Source organism: Xiphophorus couchianus, chromosome 15, assembly GCF_001444195.1.
Source record: "Xiphophorus couchianus chromosome 15, X_couchianus-1.0, whole genome shotgun sequence".
In the NCBI taxonomy this organism is placed as follows: domain Eukaryota; kingdom Metazoa; phylum Chordata; class Actinopteri; order Cyprinodontiformes; family Poeciliidae; genus Xiphophorus; species Xiphophorus couchianus.
In genome coordinates this window covers 2,582,055-2,600,872 of record NC_040242.1, presented here as the reverse complement: position 1 = coordinate 2,600,872, position 18,818 = coordinate 2,582,055, and the positions used below count along the sequence as shown (strand labels likewise).

Here is an 18,818-nt window from a genome sequence, read left to right as displayed (position 1 = left end):
CTGTTTATTTTCCAGTCTGTTTGGATGTAAACGTCTATTTGTGTAAATCTAATCAGTAAAAATGACAGAAATCAATGTGTCCAGGTTGGTGGCCATAGATCTGATCTAAGACTAACATCAGCATCGGCTCTAATACCGATGTTGGATCAGATCAGTTTTATCTCTACATCAATGAAACAGACCGCTGGCGCTTTGGTTTTCTGTTTTTTCTTATTTTCTCGCAGAAACACAGACTTTCTCTGCGTAATAGAGAGATTTCCTGTCCTCCTGAAAATCTCTCTTAGATTTTGCTTCCGCTTTTCTTTTTTCTCACCAGATTGGCTCACCCACCCCCTCCCATCTGTGTCTGCATGTGTGTGCACGTACGTGAGTGCGCGCGTGTGTGTGTGTGAGAGAGAGAGAGAGAAAAAGAGAGAGAACGCGCTTGGCCTTTAGCAAACACACTCCGTGCCAAACCATCTGGGCATTAAATCTGTCCTACTCAAAAATCGCTTCAGTTGCAAAAGTAACGAACACACTCTCATACTCACACTTTGGGTTTGTTCTGATGATGCATAATTTTTATTGTTTGCACCAGAACAAAGTCCGGTTGATGATGAAGGGCCTAAAGCTGCCATTTATGTAAATTCTTCTCTTCCTTTCGCCACATGCCTTCAAATATTTATAAATTTGTGCTCCAAAAAATCTCTTTAAAGTCTTTGTATCCAGCCACCCAATCCGTTATTTCTGAAAAGCCAGACTGTGTCGAAGCCTTGCAGATCAGGCGCTGACCTGAATTTCTGAAAAGCTCGGTTAAATACAAAGCTCAATGCTCTTTTATTCCCTTTTTTACTCGGCTGCCATGAAAAATGTAGATGGAGGAGCAGAGAAGGGTGAAATAAAAGTTTAAACCAGAGATGTGAAACTTCAAAAAAAAAAAAAAAGAACCACAGAAGGAAAACAGACGGGTTCATTTGGTGTCACGGTATTGACCATGTTCGCTTCGCTGGCTGCCTTGATTGTATTGTTCACACAGAACGTGATTGGGTAATTTGGTGTGTGTGTGTGTGTGTGTGTGTGTGTGTAAGGCACAATAACGCTGCAGAAAATTACCTTGCAGGCGGCTGGTGGTTGTCTGCAGCATGAAAGGAGCCTCCCTTTTCTTTTCTCGCCCCCTACCCATCATTAGGGTGTGCACTGCGTCTAAAATGGCAGGTAGTGGTAAACTGTGTGTGTGTGTGTGTGTGTATCGTTGCTTGATGTAATAATGTGTGCTCGGCCCGTGGGTGCAGGCATGGCTCCTGAAAGCGGGGTGTTTTCATTGTTCTGGTATCTTTTCTGGCTGATCCATTTTCTTTCCATTCTTATATCCACTTCTAAACAAAAACTGCAGCTTTTATTCCCTCTGCCTCTTTGTGCACAGATTCCCTCTCTACTGCCTTCACCTAGCCTCTGTTTTCTTTTCTTTTTTCCATTCCTTCCGGCCGCTTATCAGCGTTGTTCACGTTTTCCTGCTTTACCGGAGCAGTTGGAGGTATTTGCATACCAAATGAGCAATCTACCTCTCTGACATGCAAATTAATGGATGTGAATTATGGATTTATGGCACGCAGCTAACACAGCATCAGGCTCCAGCACAAGCAAATGCTTTGAAAACATTGAGAGGAAGGAGGGACAATAAAGATGCCACCACAGCAGGGTACGCTGCCGCTTTGAGCTTCACATGCAGAACTGGTGTAAACAGGACAACAGCCATATTTCCTGCCAGTTCAGTCTTAAATTAACCCTTAAAAGATTTTTTTTGTAGTTCTGGAAAATAAGGAATTTGATTTCACATTAAAAATGCACATTTATCATTTATCATGAAGAATTTCTTTGATTTATCGTTGTCACTATAAATAAAAAAATAAAGTGACAGTATGATCTAAAATGTTATATTTGCTATTTTCTCCGTTGTTTATTCCACCAGAGCATCAATAAAGATCAGTAAATTTTATTAAATGTAAATACTTTGCACAGTTTATTGATACAATGAGAATGTTTTTTCAAGTTTTATTTTTGTTTGTGGCGCTATAAATGTGCTACCTAAAAAATAAGTAATAAATAGTGTTGTTTTTTTTTTTTTTACAATATCACAATAAAGCCATAAAATATAAAAATATAGTTTTAAGTCAATATTGCCCAACCCTATTTCACACAAATCTTTTGAAATTGGGGCGACGTGCAGAGCTGCAGCTGCTGCGGATGAACCAACCAGAGATTGTTTTCAGTTTTAAATGCAGATTTCAGATGATTTTATTCCACTTTTAGTCACAAATACTAAACTTTTACCCTCCCATAAAAATCTATCATAACAAACATTTAACATTTCCATACACACGTCAAATATAAATAAAAAAAATGAAAAGAAAAAAAACATTGACGGGATTGTTCGGCTACGTAAAACAAACGTCTTTTTGCCTTCCAGCATCGGTGTTCAAAATATCCGGATGTAAACAGCAACATGCATATTAATACTGTAATAAATTGTTTTCCTTGATGTTTGAAAATACATGGAAATGTGTTTTTATTCTTTGTCATCAAAACTTTCCAGCTGTTTTTAACTGTAGTTCATGACCCAACAGCATCCCATTGTAGCTGCTGTGTTGCATCTGCAGTATAACTTCCCTACATATGTGTAACCATAGATTGAGTCCATTAGAGCTTCACAGGAAGTGATGAATCAGACTGAAAGCTGAGCTCAACTCTTTTCCTGTCTCCTGCTTCTAAAGCCTCACAGACCCTCTGGGCTTGTTTGCTGATTTCTTTGCTAACAGTCTCCAAGTGCTGACGTCAATTAAGCTACAGTGGTTTTCAAATAATTACCTCTCTCTACGTATTAGAGCCACCAATGTGTGAAATTACTGAGGACACTTTTAGTGTGATTGTTTTTGCGCTAAAACAAAAGAACTGCTATTTCCCTAAAGGACTGACCTTTGAAATGTGAAGTGCGTCACAAGGGTTTAACGTTAAAGCTGTTTTGAATTGAGCTTTAAAACATTGTTTGTTTGTTTTTTAGTTTTTAGAGAATTTATTCATGTTAGATTTTTTCTCTCTGATTTTAGTGCATTAAATCCACAACAGAAGTAACTTTTCTCTTTCAGAGAAAATTCCCCTGTTGTAGTGAATCGTAAAGTTTTTCCTTCATGCATGACGTTGCTAATCAGTGCTTGGACGACTCTTTCATGAAGTCATGACCATATATAAAGTATATAAATATCCAGGTTGCAAGTCTGCGGCCTGTGGATTTTGTGCAACAAGTAGATTTGTAAATTGTTTTCACACATGATAGACCGGTAGACTAGGTTTGATTTGCGACAAAAATAGTAATATTTGTTACATTTCCACCTGCTGCGATTCTCTGTCACGCTGCACTGTCTCATAAACCTGTTCCCCTCCTCGCCTGTGGGGGCGCTGCACCAGGAACCACTGAAGGAAACGACACAGAAACCTCTGAAGAAGACAGGTGCTCAACTTCCTTCTTCACGAAATGTTTAATCAAAAATGGAGTGGCGTCAGACTTTAGAAGCTTTAGGATTTCGCTTTTGTCTTTGGCTAAAGACCACGAGTCATTTCTCATGCTAGCGCTAAGCTAGCATGTTTATTTTGGTTCTATGTACCCAGAATGCCCTGTGCTGTAGTTTGCTTTCTGCTATTGGAGTCGTCTCCAGTCGACTTGGTGTTCACGTACGCATTCGAACCGCACCAGAGTTCACTTTAACCGAACCCAGACCGAGGTTTTTAGTCAAATTACACAAAGACAAGAGATAAATCTTACAACTGCTAAAAATCTGACACCACTCCATTTTATTTATATTTTATGAAGAATGAAGTTGTGCTCAGTGTCGTCTTCTGAGATTTTACTTCCATTTCCTTTGGTAGTCCTTGGTACAGTGCCCCCACAGGTAGGGAGTGGAACAGGTTTTGTAATTGTAAGTCTGAGACGGTGCAGCGTGAAAGCAAACCGCTGCAGCTGGAATTGCAACTAAACTTGGTTTGTTGTTTGTTGCTAAGCTTTTTTCATTTGCATGAACATGTTTTTTATATAATTTTGTAATAAAATAATTCATTTTATTAATTGACTCATTAATTTAAGTAATTAACTTCCATACAGGGAGAAGCATCATTACATCTGCTCTCCATGAAATTTGAGTTGCGTTTGCTTGGTTTTTGTTTGTTACCCTCCACCTCCACTTTACCATTTCATTAAAAACACAAATAAATCCACACAAAAATGTAAATATGAAACCTTACCCTAGCCTTTTCATTATTTTGCTGCTTGTATCTGTTATAAAAACAATTTTAATACATATTTTCATGAAATGATCCATTTTATTTGTCATTCGAGGCAACGTTCCCAAGCTGATTCCCACCTTTCTTTGCAAATAAAATTATTTTTAGCGCATCCAAGTGCTTTAATTAACCTATAAAATATATTAAAGATGATTTATTACACCGTTTATTAACCTTTTCTGAACAGATAGCCACACACAGCACATAATGACAGGATATGGAGCGTATAATCAAGCTCTGAATTATAGCACGCAGTTTGTTTCCAGTTGAGTACCTCCTCTAAATCAAACGAAGCGCCAACCTCTAAATAATTAACCTGGATGCCCAGACTGTCGTTACATTCACATAAAATTTTTACTGAGTAAAACCGGACCGCCTTCGTCTTCTTCATTTGATGAAAATGAATCGCTGATCTCGGACCGAGCTTCAGAATCAGCCCGGATGATTGTTGACCAACAGGATAATAACCGTAAACTTAATGAACTCAGAGTTTTGGGTTTGCTGCTGTCAAGTCTAGAAGAAATAGGAGCAGCTTTGCAAATAAAAGCCTAAGCAAATAAATGTCAAACCATATTTATCTCCTCTACCATCCATGAGATGATCAAACAAAAAGCTGAGCTGTAAACCTCCCAGCTAAAAACACGGCAGCCTTTTCCATCGCAGATTAAACTTTCATCACCGTCTGCGTGTGTGTGTGTGTTTTTATGCGCACTGTCTCTCTTTGTCTTTTAAATTACCCACACACCATCTGGTTGAGTAATTTTTATAACAAGCCGGAGAAGGTGTCATTACCGACCGATACAGCGATTGTGTAAGTCTGTTTTTCTACACTTCAGACGTATAAGATGCTGATGGCTGCTTGGCAGGATGAGGTGTTGATGGGATTAGTTCAGCTTAAAGGTTAATGATTCTTCAGGTAAATTTGATTTAATGCAGACACACAAACAGCGTTAAAGACAGAACCCAGGACAGGACAAAAAGAAAGCTTTATTTGAGAATATAAGAAAGTTTATGGTTTAAATTATCAAGTTTTTTCAGCAGCAGCAGATTTTAGCAACATTTTGTCCATTTTTAATTGTTTTATGTCTAATTAAAGCTTCATTTGTTGGATTTAGACCATCAGAACATGAGAAATAACCCCTCTTTGTTAGCTTAATACTGTCTTCATTATGTAAATGAAAACATTATTAACCCAGTAGTTTGGGGTTTTTTCATTATAGTTTTGTTTTATTTCACTGTGACATTTTGTTTGTCTAATTCAGTTTCTTTTAGTTAGTTTTTAGAGTGCGTTTAGTGGTTGTTATTAGTTAAACATGGTTTTGTTTTGGTGTTTATTAGCTATGATTGTAGTTTTAGTTTTTTCATACTTTTGTTAAATTTTAGGTGCAGAATTAAACGAATATTATATTGTGGTTATGAATACATAATTTGGGTAATGCATAATCAACAGAAGTTGTTGTTTTCAATGCGACTTCAAACAACAGTGTTGTTCAAAATGTTGAAGAACTGACGTTGGCGTTTTATCCCAACTTTTGCGGCGTCATTTTGCAGGCTAACGTAGCGTAGCCGCCAGGAGGAAGTCGGTCTGCCATAATTTGCCGACAGCTGACGTAAACTCCTTGTGTGAACAAAATCTATTTTTCATCAGTTTGAAAGGCTAATAAATAGATTCATAAACACAAAAAGACATTTATCTATAATTTCAGTATGTTTTAGTTAATTTAATCCACCCCTAAATCAGTATTTTCTGTTTGTATTTGTAAATAATTTTGGAAATTTTCATTTATACGCTCTACTTTGTGTTGGACTTGAATTAAAACACAAAATCTTGTTATAAAACAGCAAAATGTGAAAATGTACAAGTGGCATGAATACTTTTGCAAGGCATCTGTGTAAATATTCATACAGATAAACATTATTTCTTTAGTTAAAATCCATCTGTATGATTATCATCAATAGTTATACTTTCAGTTTGCTTTTATTCATGAAAACCTTGAAGGAAAAACTACTTGGATTTTATATATTGATTCAATCATTTTGCTTGTATTCTGTCCTTTCAAAAAGTTTCAATAATCCGACTTAAAAAGAAATTTGCTTTGTTGACACAAAATGTTTTAGGGTTCATTTTAAAATTCATATTTTTGCTTTTAAATGTTTTCAGTTTGAATTTATTCACTTTATAAAGGGGACAATATATACTGCTCAAAAAAATAAAGGGAACACTTTAAGTGTGAAACACCTGTTTAAGTGTTCCCTTTATTTTTTTGAGCAGTGTATATTAATCAACATTGGCATCCAAGAAAGGCTAATTTTCATCTCCTCTCTAGCAGGTTGATGATTAAAAAAATTACAATTAACGTGGATAACATCATACATGACATATAATTTATGACAAATTCCAATATGTAGCTAAAAGTAGTGTAATTTACAGTATACGTTTACAATTGAAACAAGTCACACCTGCAAGAAAAGAAACATGTAGAAACATGAAAAGAACAAAGTTTTAATGATTTACTGACTCCGGCTCACCTTCTGATCTATGTTTTTAGTAAGTATGTCCTTTAAAGAAAATCTGGAGTCTTAATTTTAACACTTGTCAACATTTATGGCCTGACTTTTAAACTATTTTTGTTGTGTTTTCTTTTCTTCTGCTTCATTCAGGTTCTTGCAGAGGAAGGTTTTGGTTCAATTACAACAGAAATCACTGAAGCCAAACCGTTTTATTACGCTGAGGATTACCACCAGCAGTACCTGAGCAAAAACCCACATGGATACTGCGGCCTGGGCGGGACAGGAGTCACCTGTCCAATCGGACTCGGCAAAAAGTCCTGAGAAATCCTCACCCATCTATAAAATACGCAAAGAACAGCCAACATCAAACAAATCCACCTAATGTTGCTCAGCTTCTTATCATACATGATTTTTAACTTCCTGCTTTGTACATCTGTAAGACTCAATTCTTTTTGAAAAAAATTGTGAAATATCTTATTTTTTTTGTTGGGATTATTTTTATAATCTGTTTAATGAGTTGTTTTAAATTAAACTTGCTTATAGAATAATAGGAGAGATGCATTTTGTTTTGAATAAACCAACCTCTGAAATTAGATATGTTGAGTTTTTTCTTACACTAAACTTTCCTGCTTTGTTTGAAATTGTTTTTTGCTAAAATAATGCCGACCCCATTCCATTCAGTACAGGTTTATTCATGAAACCAACAACGTGCCAAGAATGTTGGTTCTTAGCACTTTGACAAAATCCTTCAATGAACAGCTTTTTTTTTTCTCGAATAGTTTAGATATACTCAACTAAAAAAATCCATTAATATACAAAATTTCCACTAATAATTTGTTTAAAGATGAAACAAAATGTTTCCTGACAGGGTGAATGATTGATGAGAATAAATTAAATTGGAAGTTGTTGGTTTTGCACTTTTTTTATAAAAGGTTTTAGTTTATTAGCAGCTATTTACCTTTACTCCTTTGTTTTTACTGGAGTAACCTTTTTGGGAAAAAAAAGTATTTCAGGAATATTTTTACTAGGTTGTACATTTTACTTTTATTTGGGTAAAAGTATTTACTTGATTATAAAGTATTTCTACTCTTACTTGAGTAAAATTTCTGGATTTTCTTCCCACTGAATGAAAAACAAACATGTTATGGAACAACTTGCCTTTGCAGGTCAGGGAGGCCCCTTCACTGTCCACTTTTAAAGCTCGTCTTAAAACCCATCTATTTTATTTGGCTTTCAACTCTAGCGGGATCTAGTTTTAAATTGGATGTTTTTGTTTTTAAATTGTAAGTTTTTATTTTATGCTTTTTATTTTTATGTTGTGTGTTGATGTACAGCACTTTGTATCAGCCGTGGTTGTTTTAAAGTGCTTTATAAATAAAGTTGGTATGGTATGGTATGGTAAAAATTTACCAGACTCAGACTCAGACCTGCAAGTTTTGTTAAAGTTTCAGAAGTTTGTTTTATTGAAAGAAACTGATTTGGGAAAATGTTCTTTTGGTTTTGTTATTTTTTTGGTTACTTGTATGAATTATTGTAATTTTTGTCCTTAAAATACAAAAAATTCCACTTAACTTTAGATTTTGGTCCATCTGATGACATTATTTTTAAATATTAAAATTTGATCAGTTTCTCAGTACTAGAGGAAACTTTTTATCAAATACTTTTGTACTGTTGAGTAAAATTTTTGGCTACTCTACCCACCTCTATTTGTGTTAAACTAAATATCCTCTCTATGCACGTTGAAATTGCACATCTATATATAAAAACTGGGTGAACAGTATTAGAAAGGTTAGATCAGATGATTTACTGTAAATAGTTCTGCAGTGCGTTTGCTCTGTACTGTTTTGTGTGCATGTTGTGTTGTGAAATGACCTCTTTCCTCTGATCTTTGCCCGAAGCCATGTTCCGGTCCAGGCCTCATCTGTCATCACTGTTAATCTCCAAGCATGTGTTTCTCCACACTACATGCACACGTGTGTGTTTGGATGCAAACTCACATACACCCTAGCAGGAGGAGAAAATATTGGGCGCCAGCCCCTCCAAAGCCTGGCACCGACATCACACAGCAAACCAAGGAAGAGATGAGTCTCTTTGGAGATGGCAGAGCGCCGCCTTGGATCTCTGCTGGCTTGGACTGCAGCTTCGCTGGCTCTTGGAAGCTGATCTGGAGCACTATTTTTGGAATAAAGTGGGTATTATCAGCAATATTAAGCAACTCTGCCATTTAAAATCAAATTTGAAATCATTTCCTCATGTCAAAAACTTTTACGTCTCATTTAATTCTCAATAATTTAGGCCAGAAGAGCTTAAAGGGGAAGTGTTATGTGTTTTATAGGCAGTTTTATAGCATAATAAAATATCTAAATTACCTTTAATTGATAGCTAAATGTTATATGTATCAAATATCACTTGAAAGAAATTTGTCCTTGTAATTTAACGCTTTTTCTGAAACTGTCTACAGGAAGTCATCACAACATGGCTCCTCTATTAACCCTTTAACAATATTTTAAAATATTGTTAAAGCTACTTCTCATTATACTGAGAAGTAGCTCGTATAATGAGCTCAGTTCCAGCAGGTGTTTGCTAATTGCTGCTGGCTAGTCTGAAGGAGCTGAGTGGAGGAGAGCTGCTCTGTGAGCAGGAAGCTGGTAAACTGCAGCTCTGAGGAGGAGCTGCGACTCGAAGGCGGGGCGAGGTCCACCCAGGCGTTTTGCAAGGGTGAATTGTTGCCATGGAGATTAAAGGATTTCTCAAACATGCATGAGAAATCCTGCAATGCTGTTTTGATTACAGAACAGCATTAAAACATGAAGTTAAGCTAAAAAAGAGGAGATTTTACCTCTTACTGTCCCTTTAAATGTACAATACAACAGTTTTGTTACTTAGTATGTAGCGCCCTCTACAGTTATTGGCCACACAAATAAAAGATGTTATTACGCCTTAGTGATCATAAGATGCCTCTCTTTTTGCAGATTTTCAGCGGTCAGCTTGGTTTTCTTCTTCACTCTGACTGGTGACAAGATCTTCCTCACCCAGGAAGATCTTTGTAGCAGCTCCCAATGTTTTGATCTTTATAAATATTCCTGTGAGTATAGATATAGGTAAGTTTATTTAAGTATCAGTTCATGTTTTCATATTACGACCAAAAACTTTGCACCGCAAGTACACAAAATCTTACCAAGTATTTCTGGTCTAGCTTCTAGTGCAGTTATCTTAGTACACATGAAATAACACAAATCTAACTTTTCAGCAAGATGTAGAGATCAAACAGTTCTAGTTATAAGTGAAATAATATATCAATGGAAAAAACACTAACTAATGATAAATATACTGTTCCACTGGCAGGTCATTCCACTTATAACTAGAACTTTTTGATTGATGGGAGGAACATGAGACAAAGTCTTCCATCATCTGAGATCCCAAAGTGACTCTGGAGGAGCTGCAGAGATCAACAGCTCAGGTAAGAGAATCTATTTACTTCATAAAACTATAGAAGAACGATAAGATTACTGAATTCTTAAAAAAAATTCTCCCAAAATGTACCCTATACATAAAACACTAACTCTGATGTGTAGAGAAAATAAAACTATTTTATAATATTATCTTCATTGGTATCCGAGTTGTTTTCTCCACATACAATCTAGATTTTTGTTGCAAGCTAATGATTCTGGGTGTTCAAATATTCCAAAATCAAACTTTGTCTCAAAAGGGGAAGCAACATTATTATTATTATTATTATTTTTATTAAGATCACGTTTTAAATGAGCTGACAAATAACGTTGCTGTCCTCATTTAGTTTGTAAGCTTATAAAATGCCAGGATGCTGAATTTGAATTGATCCCCGGTTTAAACGCTGGTCTCTGCTGCCACCTGGCGGTGAGTGTACAGTATGAGCATGTTTCAAAAGCAATAACACAGAAATAAACCTTTTCCTTTGACCCAGAAAATATTTATCAGAGAAGATTTTGCCTGTTTTTGCTGTTTGTCACTCTTCAGCTCTGCTTCTATAAATCGCATTTTCAAAACAGTCATAATACTCAGATCAAATCTCTCATTTGTACAAAAGTTCTCTGGTCAATTCAGATCAGGTGTAATAAGCTGATTTATCTAGCATCACAGTGCACTTTCCATAAAAGGCATTTTTACTCTTTATTGTGTTAGTTAACTTTAATTCACTGTGTAATACTTTTTCATGGCTCGTCCTGCTGTGTCTTTCAAGGTTTCTGAGTTATTTGTTTTCCCTTCTACATATTAAATCAGGAAAGTCGTTCCGTTTCATCGTCTTTACTAATCTAGATCTCGTTTTGGGGAAAAAGTTGCCAATGTTGTTTCCAGGGTTTCTCTGCGCCACCGTTTCTCATCCTCGTTTCCGTCTTTAAAACCCTGAATGGTGACCCGTTGTGTCAGAGTGTCTTCAAAAACAAAACAACCTTTTACACCTGGGCAGGTAGATGCGGGTCAGGGACAGCTGATATGGCAGGCCGTTTTAACATATAATCGGCTTCACTGCTTACATTGTAGTTACAGACACAAAATGTCCTGCCATACAGGGATAGCAGCTAATTTCACACTGACCAAAATCAGACCTGACAGCCAGGAAATGTCCCGGATCTCCTGATTAGCCAATCAGAACAACCAAAACAAATATGATGCCCAAAACATTACTCCAAACCATACACTTTAAAGTTCAAATCTACCAAATAGAGTTGAAATCATCTGAATTTCTGTTAATAAAACAATATGTTTTTTAGCAAAGATAATTGGCTTCGGCAATCGTAACAGGAGAAGTTTGGTCTGATTTAGAGTCAGACTATTATGTATTTTTATTCAATTTATGTAAATATCTGGTTTCTATTATATATTAGTTTCACTTTTTGAATCAAGATTAACCTTTTTGTGTTATTCTAATTTATTTAAATTCTCTTTACACTTTTCTGCTGAATCTGAAAGTTTGTTTTCTTACCACTAGAGGGCAGCAGTGTAGCAGTTTACAGTGGAGTTTGCAAAGCAGCAAAACCAACGTGCAACAGTCATTAGGGAAGATTCGTCAAGAGTTTTTAAATCCAAACAGCCTGTTGAGATTTACAGGTGAGATCCTGATTTCTCGTTTTGGAGCCAATCCTTTAGGGTCAGAATTTAGACTTAGAACGTCTAAAACTTATTTTCCAACTGTATTTCAAGACCTAAATGCCACACAACTTTTTTCTTGCTTGGGTGGTCAGAGAGAGAAGCCCATTTCAAAATATGTCAGAAGCACCAACGCAACGCCGATCTGTGTTTTTGTTATGTTTTCTCTGAGTTGTTGATGGTTTGCAGATATTTTCCTGCTTAGACCTGTGGCCTCCAGCTTAGCAGCCACCTCCACATTCACTCTTGCAACACTGCACAGTGCAAAAGTGTCCACACCTTCACTGTTTTTAGTGAATGTGTAATTGCAGCTAATACAATCTAAACAAACTTCTGCAATTGCTTGCAAAAAAGTGGAAATTTGAGCCTCAAGAGATAGAAGTAATGTCAATATTTGGACGTTGCAGGGAAGGCTTCATTAGGATGGTTTGGAGAGAATGAATGAGAAAACTCCCAGACTCCTTCCTGAGTGGGTTGTATTTACAGCAGCTTTATACAAAGATCTTCAGTCAGCATCACAGACCATAAATAATCCAATTCGGATAAACAACGTCACATGAATTGTTACAGTAAAGCATAAAAAGTTTTATTTGACATTTTTGTAGCCCATGAAAGAGATTCAACAACATGAAGAGTCAAATAAAGTGATGACAAAGCTTAAAACTGGAGACAAAATAACATTTATAACATTTATAACTCTAAAAAGAAAAGAGAAAAAGTTGTAAACACTGTTTACAACTGAAAAAAAAAGAGCTGGGCTCTTTTTTTTATTAACCTGCAAAATATACATAAATAATCTCAACTCTTTCACTCCTGGTTTGGAATAAATTTAAATAAATACATAAGTGCTTTGATATATAAATATTTACATCACAAACTATATTATTTGAACATAACAATTTATATTTTTTTAACCAAATGAAAGGAGGAAAAAATGATGAGATGGGTTTAAACAGCCACAGTTGTGGGAACAAACATCACAGGATTATACACACCTTACAGGAAGAGCTGGAAAACAAGTCAGGAGCTTAACAAGTAAAACAAAATGTAGACTTTAAAACTTAAAAATCGAAAAGGTTATTATTGCACAACAAGCAGGTTTATCTCTTGAAACGTTCCTAATAATAACTAGGGAGTCTACTGGATCTCACGTGTTGTTTTTTGAAGTTAATACGTTATTTTTTGAAACTTAAAGGCTACTTTACCAAAATGTAAAAAGTAAGGCTTAAGTTCCTGGAAGTAAAGGTTACTATCCTGACACACGTAAGTACTTCTCTACAATTCACAGGTTACATTTGTAAAACTTGAGATTCTTTATCTGTACCTACAAAGCTACTATCATTATTTCCTCAAAATTGATGTTACTTTAACAAGTTAATTGAAAAAAGTAAAGGTTCTTTTTCTGAAACTCTCAGTTTGCTCTCCTGGAGCTTACAGACGTTTTTTTTAATATATATATTAACAGAAACTTACAAGTTGCTTTCAGAAAACTAAAATGTTGTTTTTCTGAGACTTTAACTGTTAATCCTCGTAATTTAAAAGTTTTTACATTTAGGTTCCTGAAACAGGTTGCTCTCTGAAATGGATGTTACTTTTCTACAATTCACAGATCACCTTAATAAAACTTGCATGTTAATTTACTGCAGTGTTTCTTAATTGCGGTCCTTACGCCCCCTGACCCGTCTGTTTTAGAGGTTTCCCTTCTGCCAAACACCTGGATTTAATCTGTGGATTATTAAGAGCTTTCTGCAGTACTTGATGGTTGCAGAAGAGGTCATGCAATCATTTGAATCAGCTGTTCTGGAATAGAGGCACATCTAAAACATGCAGCACGGGGGAACCTGAGGACTGGAACCGAGAAGCTCTGATTCACTGGAAGTTAAAGAATTTGCTTTAAGTTCCTTGATCCTAAAGGTTCCCATCCTGGTGGATGCTGGTACTTTTCTGAAAGTCCCAAGTTACTTTTTCCTGCAGTTTCTTGCAATTTGCTTTCCTGGAACTTAAATGTTCCCTATTTGGAACTTATGGTTATTTATCTGTAACTAAGAAGTTACTACCAGGAAGTTACTTTCCTGAAATTAACAAAGTAATTTTGTGAAATGTAATGTTTATATTCCTGAAGTCTGCCATTTGCCAACCCGAAACACACAGGATACTTTTCTGAAATTCACAGAAAAAAGAAATGAGCTTTCTGAGACTCAAACAATTTTTCTAAATGGAAGTTACGGGTCATAATCAATGACCTTACCGGTAACTTTTCAGAAACAAACAATACATTTATATATTACTTTCCAGGTATTTACAGGTTAGTTTGTTGAAACTAACTTTTCTGCAATTTAAACATTAAAACAACTTTTATTAAAGATGTTTTTGGCAATAAGTTCATGTTTGTTTTGGTGTCTATAAAATTGACTGTTTCGAAAACCTTCTGAATGCAACGTCACAAATCAGCAGGTTGCTGAGGTTGCTGTTACCTAGCAACCTCAGTGAAGAGACAAGTGTTTAGTTCTTGTGTAATCATTCAGAAACCACTTGTTACATTCTTGTTGGTTGTGCAGGAGGCTCCACTTATGCTTTTCAAAGACATACAGTTGTATAATTGTGCATTGGTTTGCAGTCATTTTCACAGGCAAGTGTAAACGTTGAGTTGGGGGGGCGTGGCCACAGCTTATTTGGATTTAAAGTGACAGGACATCATAAAACAGCTCAAAATAGGCAGAGCTGATCACACTCAAATATCATTTTCTATGAATGATTTTATACAAAAAATGTAATGTAACATATTTTCTATATCCTATGTACCCATCCTAACATTTTCAAGGAAGAATATTTTAAAGCTTTGTTCCTGAGAATATATCTTTATGGGTGGAGCAGTAGTTGTCAAGTTTTTATGATAGCTACATTTAAACCAGAAAGATTGACTGATAGTCATTTTTCCATCATTTGCAATGAAATCGGGTTAGCCCCTGGGACTACAGTTGTCGTCGTAGTTGCTGTAGCTCCTGTAGTTGTGACCATTGGTGAGGTCGAGGCAGACTTCAGCAGTCTCTTCCTCAGACATGGTGGGAAGAAAGTGGAGATGTAAGCCACCTTAAAGCCTGAGTTGCAGAAGCAGTAAACCAGTGGGTCCAACAAGCAGTCGGCGTAGGACAAAACCATGAGGGCGTCGTACACCTGGACCACCGCATCCTCCAGCACCTGACAGTTTTTCAGCCTCACGATCAGCAGCGCCAGCCGAGCCACCGTGCATGGCAGGAAGCAGATGGAGAAGATGATGGCGACAGACAGGACGGCGAACACGGCTCTCCTCAGTTTGGCCTTTTCCCCAATCGATTTCCTCCTCAGTCGAATGATGATGCAAGTTGTGCAGTAAATGAGGATGATGAAGGGGATGATGATTTGAGAGAAGAAGACGATCTAAAAATAAAAAGAGCTCATTACTCAGGATAGCAGAACTTTATGTGGTAAATACTAAGTTGATATTGCAGGTTTTATTTTAAAACTGGTGGAAAAATACAAATCAGTGGTGATTACTAAAGAAATGTACTGATGTGACTAACTCAGCTGTCAGTTGGTGAAGTGGAAAGATTTACCCCTGTAGGTAATAATTAATCCCCTGAATTGTTGCTTCTCTGAGAGACTGACTTTATGTAAATAGCTGCAGGTCAACTTAGCACCGTATGCTAAAAAGCTGCATCTTGCATTTGTCTTGCTTCTACCCTGTCTCTTAAATCAATATATTATTTTTTCACAGTACTGGGATATTTAAATATTTTTACAAATGTGTTTCATTATTTTTAATTTCTGATTTATCTGTTTATTTAGTCTTGTTATATATATCTTTTTAATACTTTAGAGACTCCTGTAGGCAGCTGGGTTTTTATTTAGTGTTTTCACAGTAATACAGTGTCGTATATAGAAGTGGACAGAGTGTCCAGAGTAAGTCATTCTTAAGAGTAAAACTACTTCAACATGTTTTTACTCAAGTAGAAGTAAAAAAGTAATTGGTAAAAAGTCTACTAAAGTACTGAGCAACTGATCAAATTATCAATCATTTAATATTTAAAAATTACATAATCAGAAGAAACAAAATATGAACTGAAAATGTTTATATTTCCACTAATAAAAATTCTCCTAAAAGTAAATTTTTCTAAAACGTTACTCAAGTGTAACTAGTTACTACCAAACTCTGCCTGTCTATGAATGATTGCCAAGTTGTAGACATTGTATAAAATTATTTCTCATCATTGAATCATTGGTAAATATCTACACATTTAATATTGATGTGAATTAGTGAAGCCAGAATGTTACCTCTCTGAAAGTGTCCGTAAAAACTTCTAGAGTCGTGGTTTTAATTCGGCCGAGGCTGTTGCAGCAAACGAAGGAGGATAGCATCGTGGGTATGGTGAGCGGCACCAAGAACACCCAGATAAGCACAGAGATCAGTGGAGACTTCTTAAACACCTTCACACAGTTTCTCCTCCCAAGATGGACGACGCTGAAGTAGCGGTCCAGGGACAGAACGATGAGGAAGCCGATGCTGGCCCCTCGATTGAGGAAGAGCATGAAGTGCATCAGACGGCAAACGGCATTATTCTCACTGTGCCTCAGATTGTTCTGATAGTGGTGAATTTTAACAGGAATACAGACCACCACCAAAAAATCAGCAACCACAATGTTGAAGAGGAACACACTGTTATTCTTCCAGAATTTGTACCTGAAGAGGAAACAGTTTACAGAACATTTAGTCAGGAGAAACAGAACATTGATCTGCTGAGAGCGTTTGGTTCTGCATTTGCAGATGATTGATTGAAACTATTCTGGTTTCTTTGCAGCATTAACAACGGTAAAGTTTCACATGTCAGGAAAAATGACTGCTATATTTTTTTTATATTTGCATAGAACGCTTGAATTCATTTATGTGACTACATTGTAAACAGTTAGACTGTGGTTGGCCTGTCGTGCACAGTTAGAACAGCTGTTTCTCACTGTTGCAGCACTTTAATCTGGTGGCATCTTTGTGGACATGCAGTCCAATTTCTATAAACTGCACTTTGACATTTAAACATCTTACATTAAACATCAAAGCTTTTTGTGTGTATTTGCACATGCAACCTAATTTAACAGTGAATTACATTTACTTAAGTTAAGTTGTTTGATATTTTATGCAGATGTTGTATTTTAAATGCATCTCAACAGCCTTTGCTACCACAGTTGAATCTCATAATCTAACCATATCTCTACCTTAATGTCAGGAAAATTTCAGCTGTGAAATTTTCATCTTTGCAGCTGAAAATGAGTGATACCTGAAGATGAAGATGTAGAGCACCGAGAGGTTGAGAGGAAGTCCCAGAATGAACTCCACAGTCAACAAGCCGGAGAGGACTTGGTAAATGGCTGCATCCGGTGTATAGCAGGTGTCATTTGATGAAGTAGTAATATTAGACATTTTGATGAATCTCAAACTGAATCCTTTCTCTTCACTCTGCCACGTTTCTGTCACTGCAGATTTTCCTCTCTTCCCTCTTAAACAACAAATTCAACAGTTCCTTTCACGGATTCTTGCAGTGATTGAGAAATCCAGACAATCCTTTGCCATCCATGACAAAAGATCCCAGGGAAACAGAGACAACAAACAAACAAAAGAAATCAGAAGCAGCGCAGAGAGGAGGAGAAAACACACTGAGTGTGTGTTCTCTCTTCAGGCAAGGCTGCAATGATTCCTCAAAGAGGAAGGACGAATATTTCATCTGGAGGTGTGGTTAAAGAGAATGCCTCAACTAACTGAGAAGCATCAAAGCGCCTTTCTTTAAGGAGAAAAATGAAACAAAAATTAGCCCTTGTTCTGAGGAACCCGACTGTTTAGTGTTCAATTTGTATTTCAGCTGTGAAATTCCTGAAAGTTCCTCTGTTGCAGCATCATGTGGAAGTATTTCTCTCATCAGGAATCACTGAGTAAATCATGGTTTCCCAGGAAAATATTACATAAACGTCTGCTGGTAAACAACAAAGAGAGATGAGATCCTGCTTTTGACCTAAGAAGACACAAAAAGGAAAAAGCTCTTATTTTAGTCCAGTCTTTGGGTACACTGCAAAAACACAAAATCTTACCAAGTATTTTTGGTTTAGTTTCTAATGCAAATATATTACTACACTTAAAATAAGACAAAATTAACTTATAAGTAACTTTCCAGGTAGATATAGGAGCTTATTTTAAGTAATTAATCTCTTAATACTGATGAAAAAAAATGCTTGTTGTGTTAGTAGATTATTTGTTGTTTAACATGGGAAAAATTTCTTGTTATAAGTGAAATAATCTGCCAATGTAACTAGCACTTTTTCATCAAAGTAAGAAATTAGTAACTTAAAACAAGATCCTGTATTTTGCTGAAAAGTTATGTGTAAGTTAGTTTTATTTAATTTAAAGTGTACTAAAATATTTGCATTAGAAACGAGACCAAAAATACTTGGTATTTTGTGTTTTTGCAGTGATCCACTTCTGACTAAAGTATTTTTCTAAATAATGTATCTTTTAAAATTAATTTTTATTGTTAATGTCATATTCCAAAAATTAGTTTTTGGAAACGAAAATTTTCTTCTGAAAACGACACGAAAACCTCTGAAGAAGACACCGAGAACAACTTCCTTCTTTGCAAAATGCAAATAAAAATTGAGTGGTGTCAGATTTTAGAGGTTGTGGGATTTTGGGTTTAGTGAAAGACCAGGAGCTAATTCCTCCTCTAGCGCGTTTGTTTTGGTTATATTTACCCAGAATGCCCTGCACTGTGGTCCACTCCTGCTTTTGGAGCGGTCTCCTGTTCACTTGGCGTTCACATATGGATTTGAACCGCACCGGAGTTCGCTTTAAT

The 18,818-nt window shown here is 36.2% G+C and overlaps 2 protein-coding genes and 1 long non-coding RNA gene across 4 annotated transcripts in view; 2 read left to right on the top strand and 1 right to left on the bottom strand.

Moving 5' to 3' along the window:
- The window catches only part of msraa (methionine sulfoxide reductase Aa), a 36,584-nt gene extending 29,167 nt beyond the window's left edge, over positions 1 to 7,417 (top strand). For both annotated transcript variants that reach the window (XM_028040778.1, XM_028040780.1), the window contains exon 6: positions 6,973 to 7,417. In XM_028040778.1, coding sequence (XP_027896579.1) covers positions 6,973 to 7,143 — 171 coding nt within the window. In that variant the 3' untranslated portion in view covers positions 7,144 to 7,417. The remainder of the gene's footprint in view (positions 1 to 6,972) is intronic.
- A 1,087-nt stretch (positions 7,418 to 8,504) lies between these two features.
- Positions 8,505 to 17,594, top strand: LOC114158205 (uncharacterized). Its single transcript, XR_003598360.1, has 5 exons — positions 8,505 to 9,010; positions 9,795 to 9,907; positions 10,168 to 10,282; positions 17,239 to 17,338; positions 17,458 to 17,594. It is a non-coding gene; the product is annotated as an uncharacterized LOC114158205 (long non-coding RNA).
- LOC114158204 (hydroxycarboxylic acid receptor 2-like) lies at positions 12,520 to 17,463 on the bottom strand. Its single transcript, XM_028039530.1, has 3 exons — positions 17,256 to 17,463; positions 16,261 to 16,666; positions 12,520 to 15,366 (listed from the first exon to the last, which is right to left on the bottom strand). Exons 1-3 carry the CDS (start codon positions 17,396 to 17,398, stop codon positions 14,878 to 14,880), a joined length of 1,038 nt encoding a protein of 345 aa, XP_027895331.1. The 5' UTR covers positions 17,399 to 17,463; the 3' UTR covers positions 12,520 to 14,877.
- Positions 17,595 to 18,818: the final 1,224 nt, after the last annotated feature.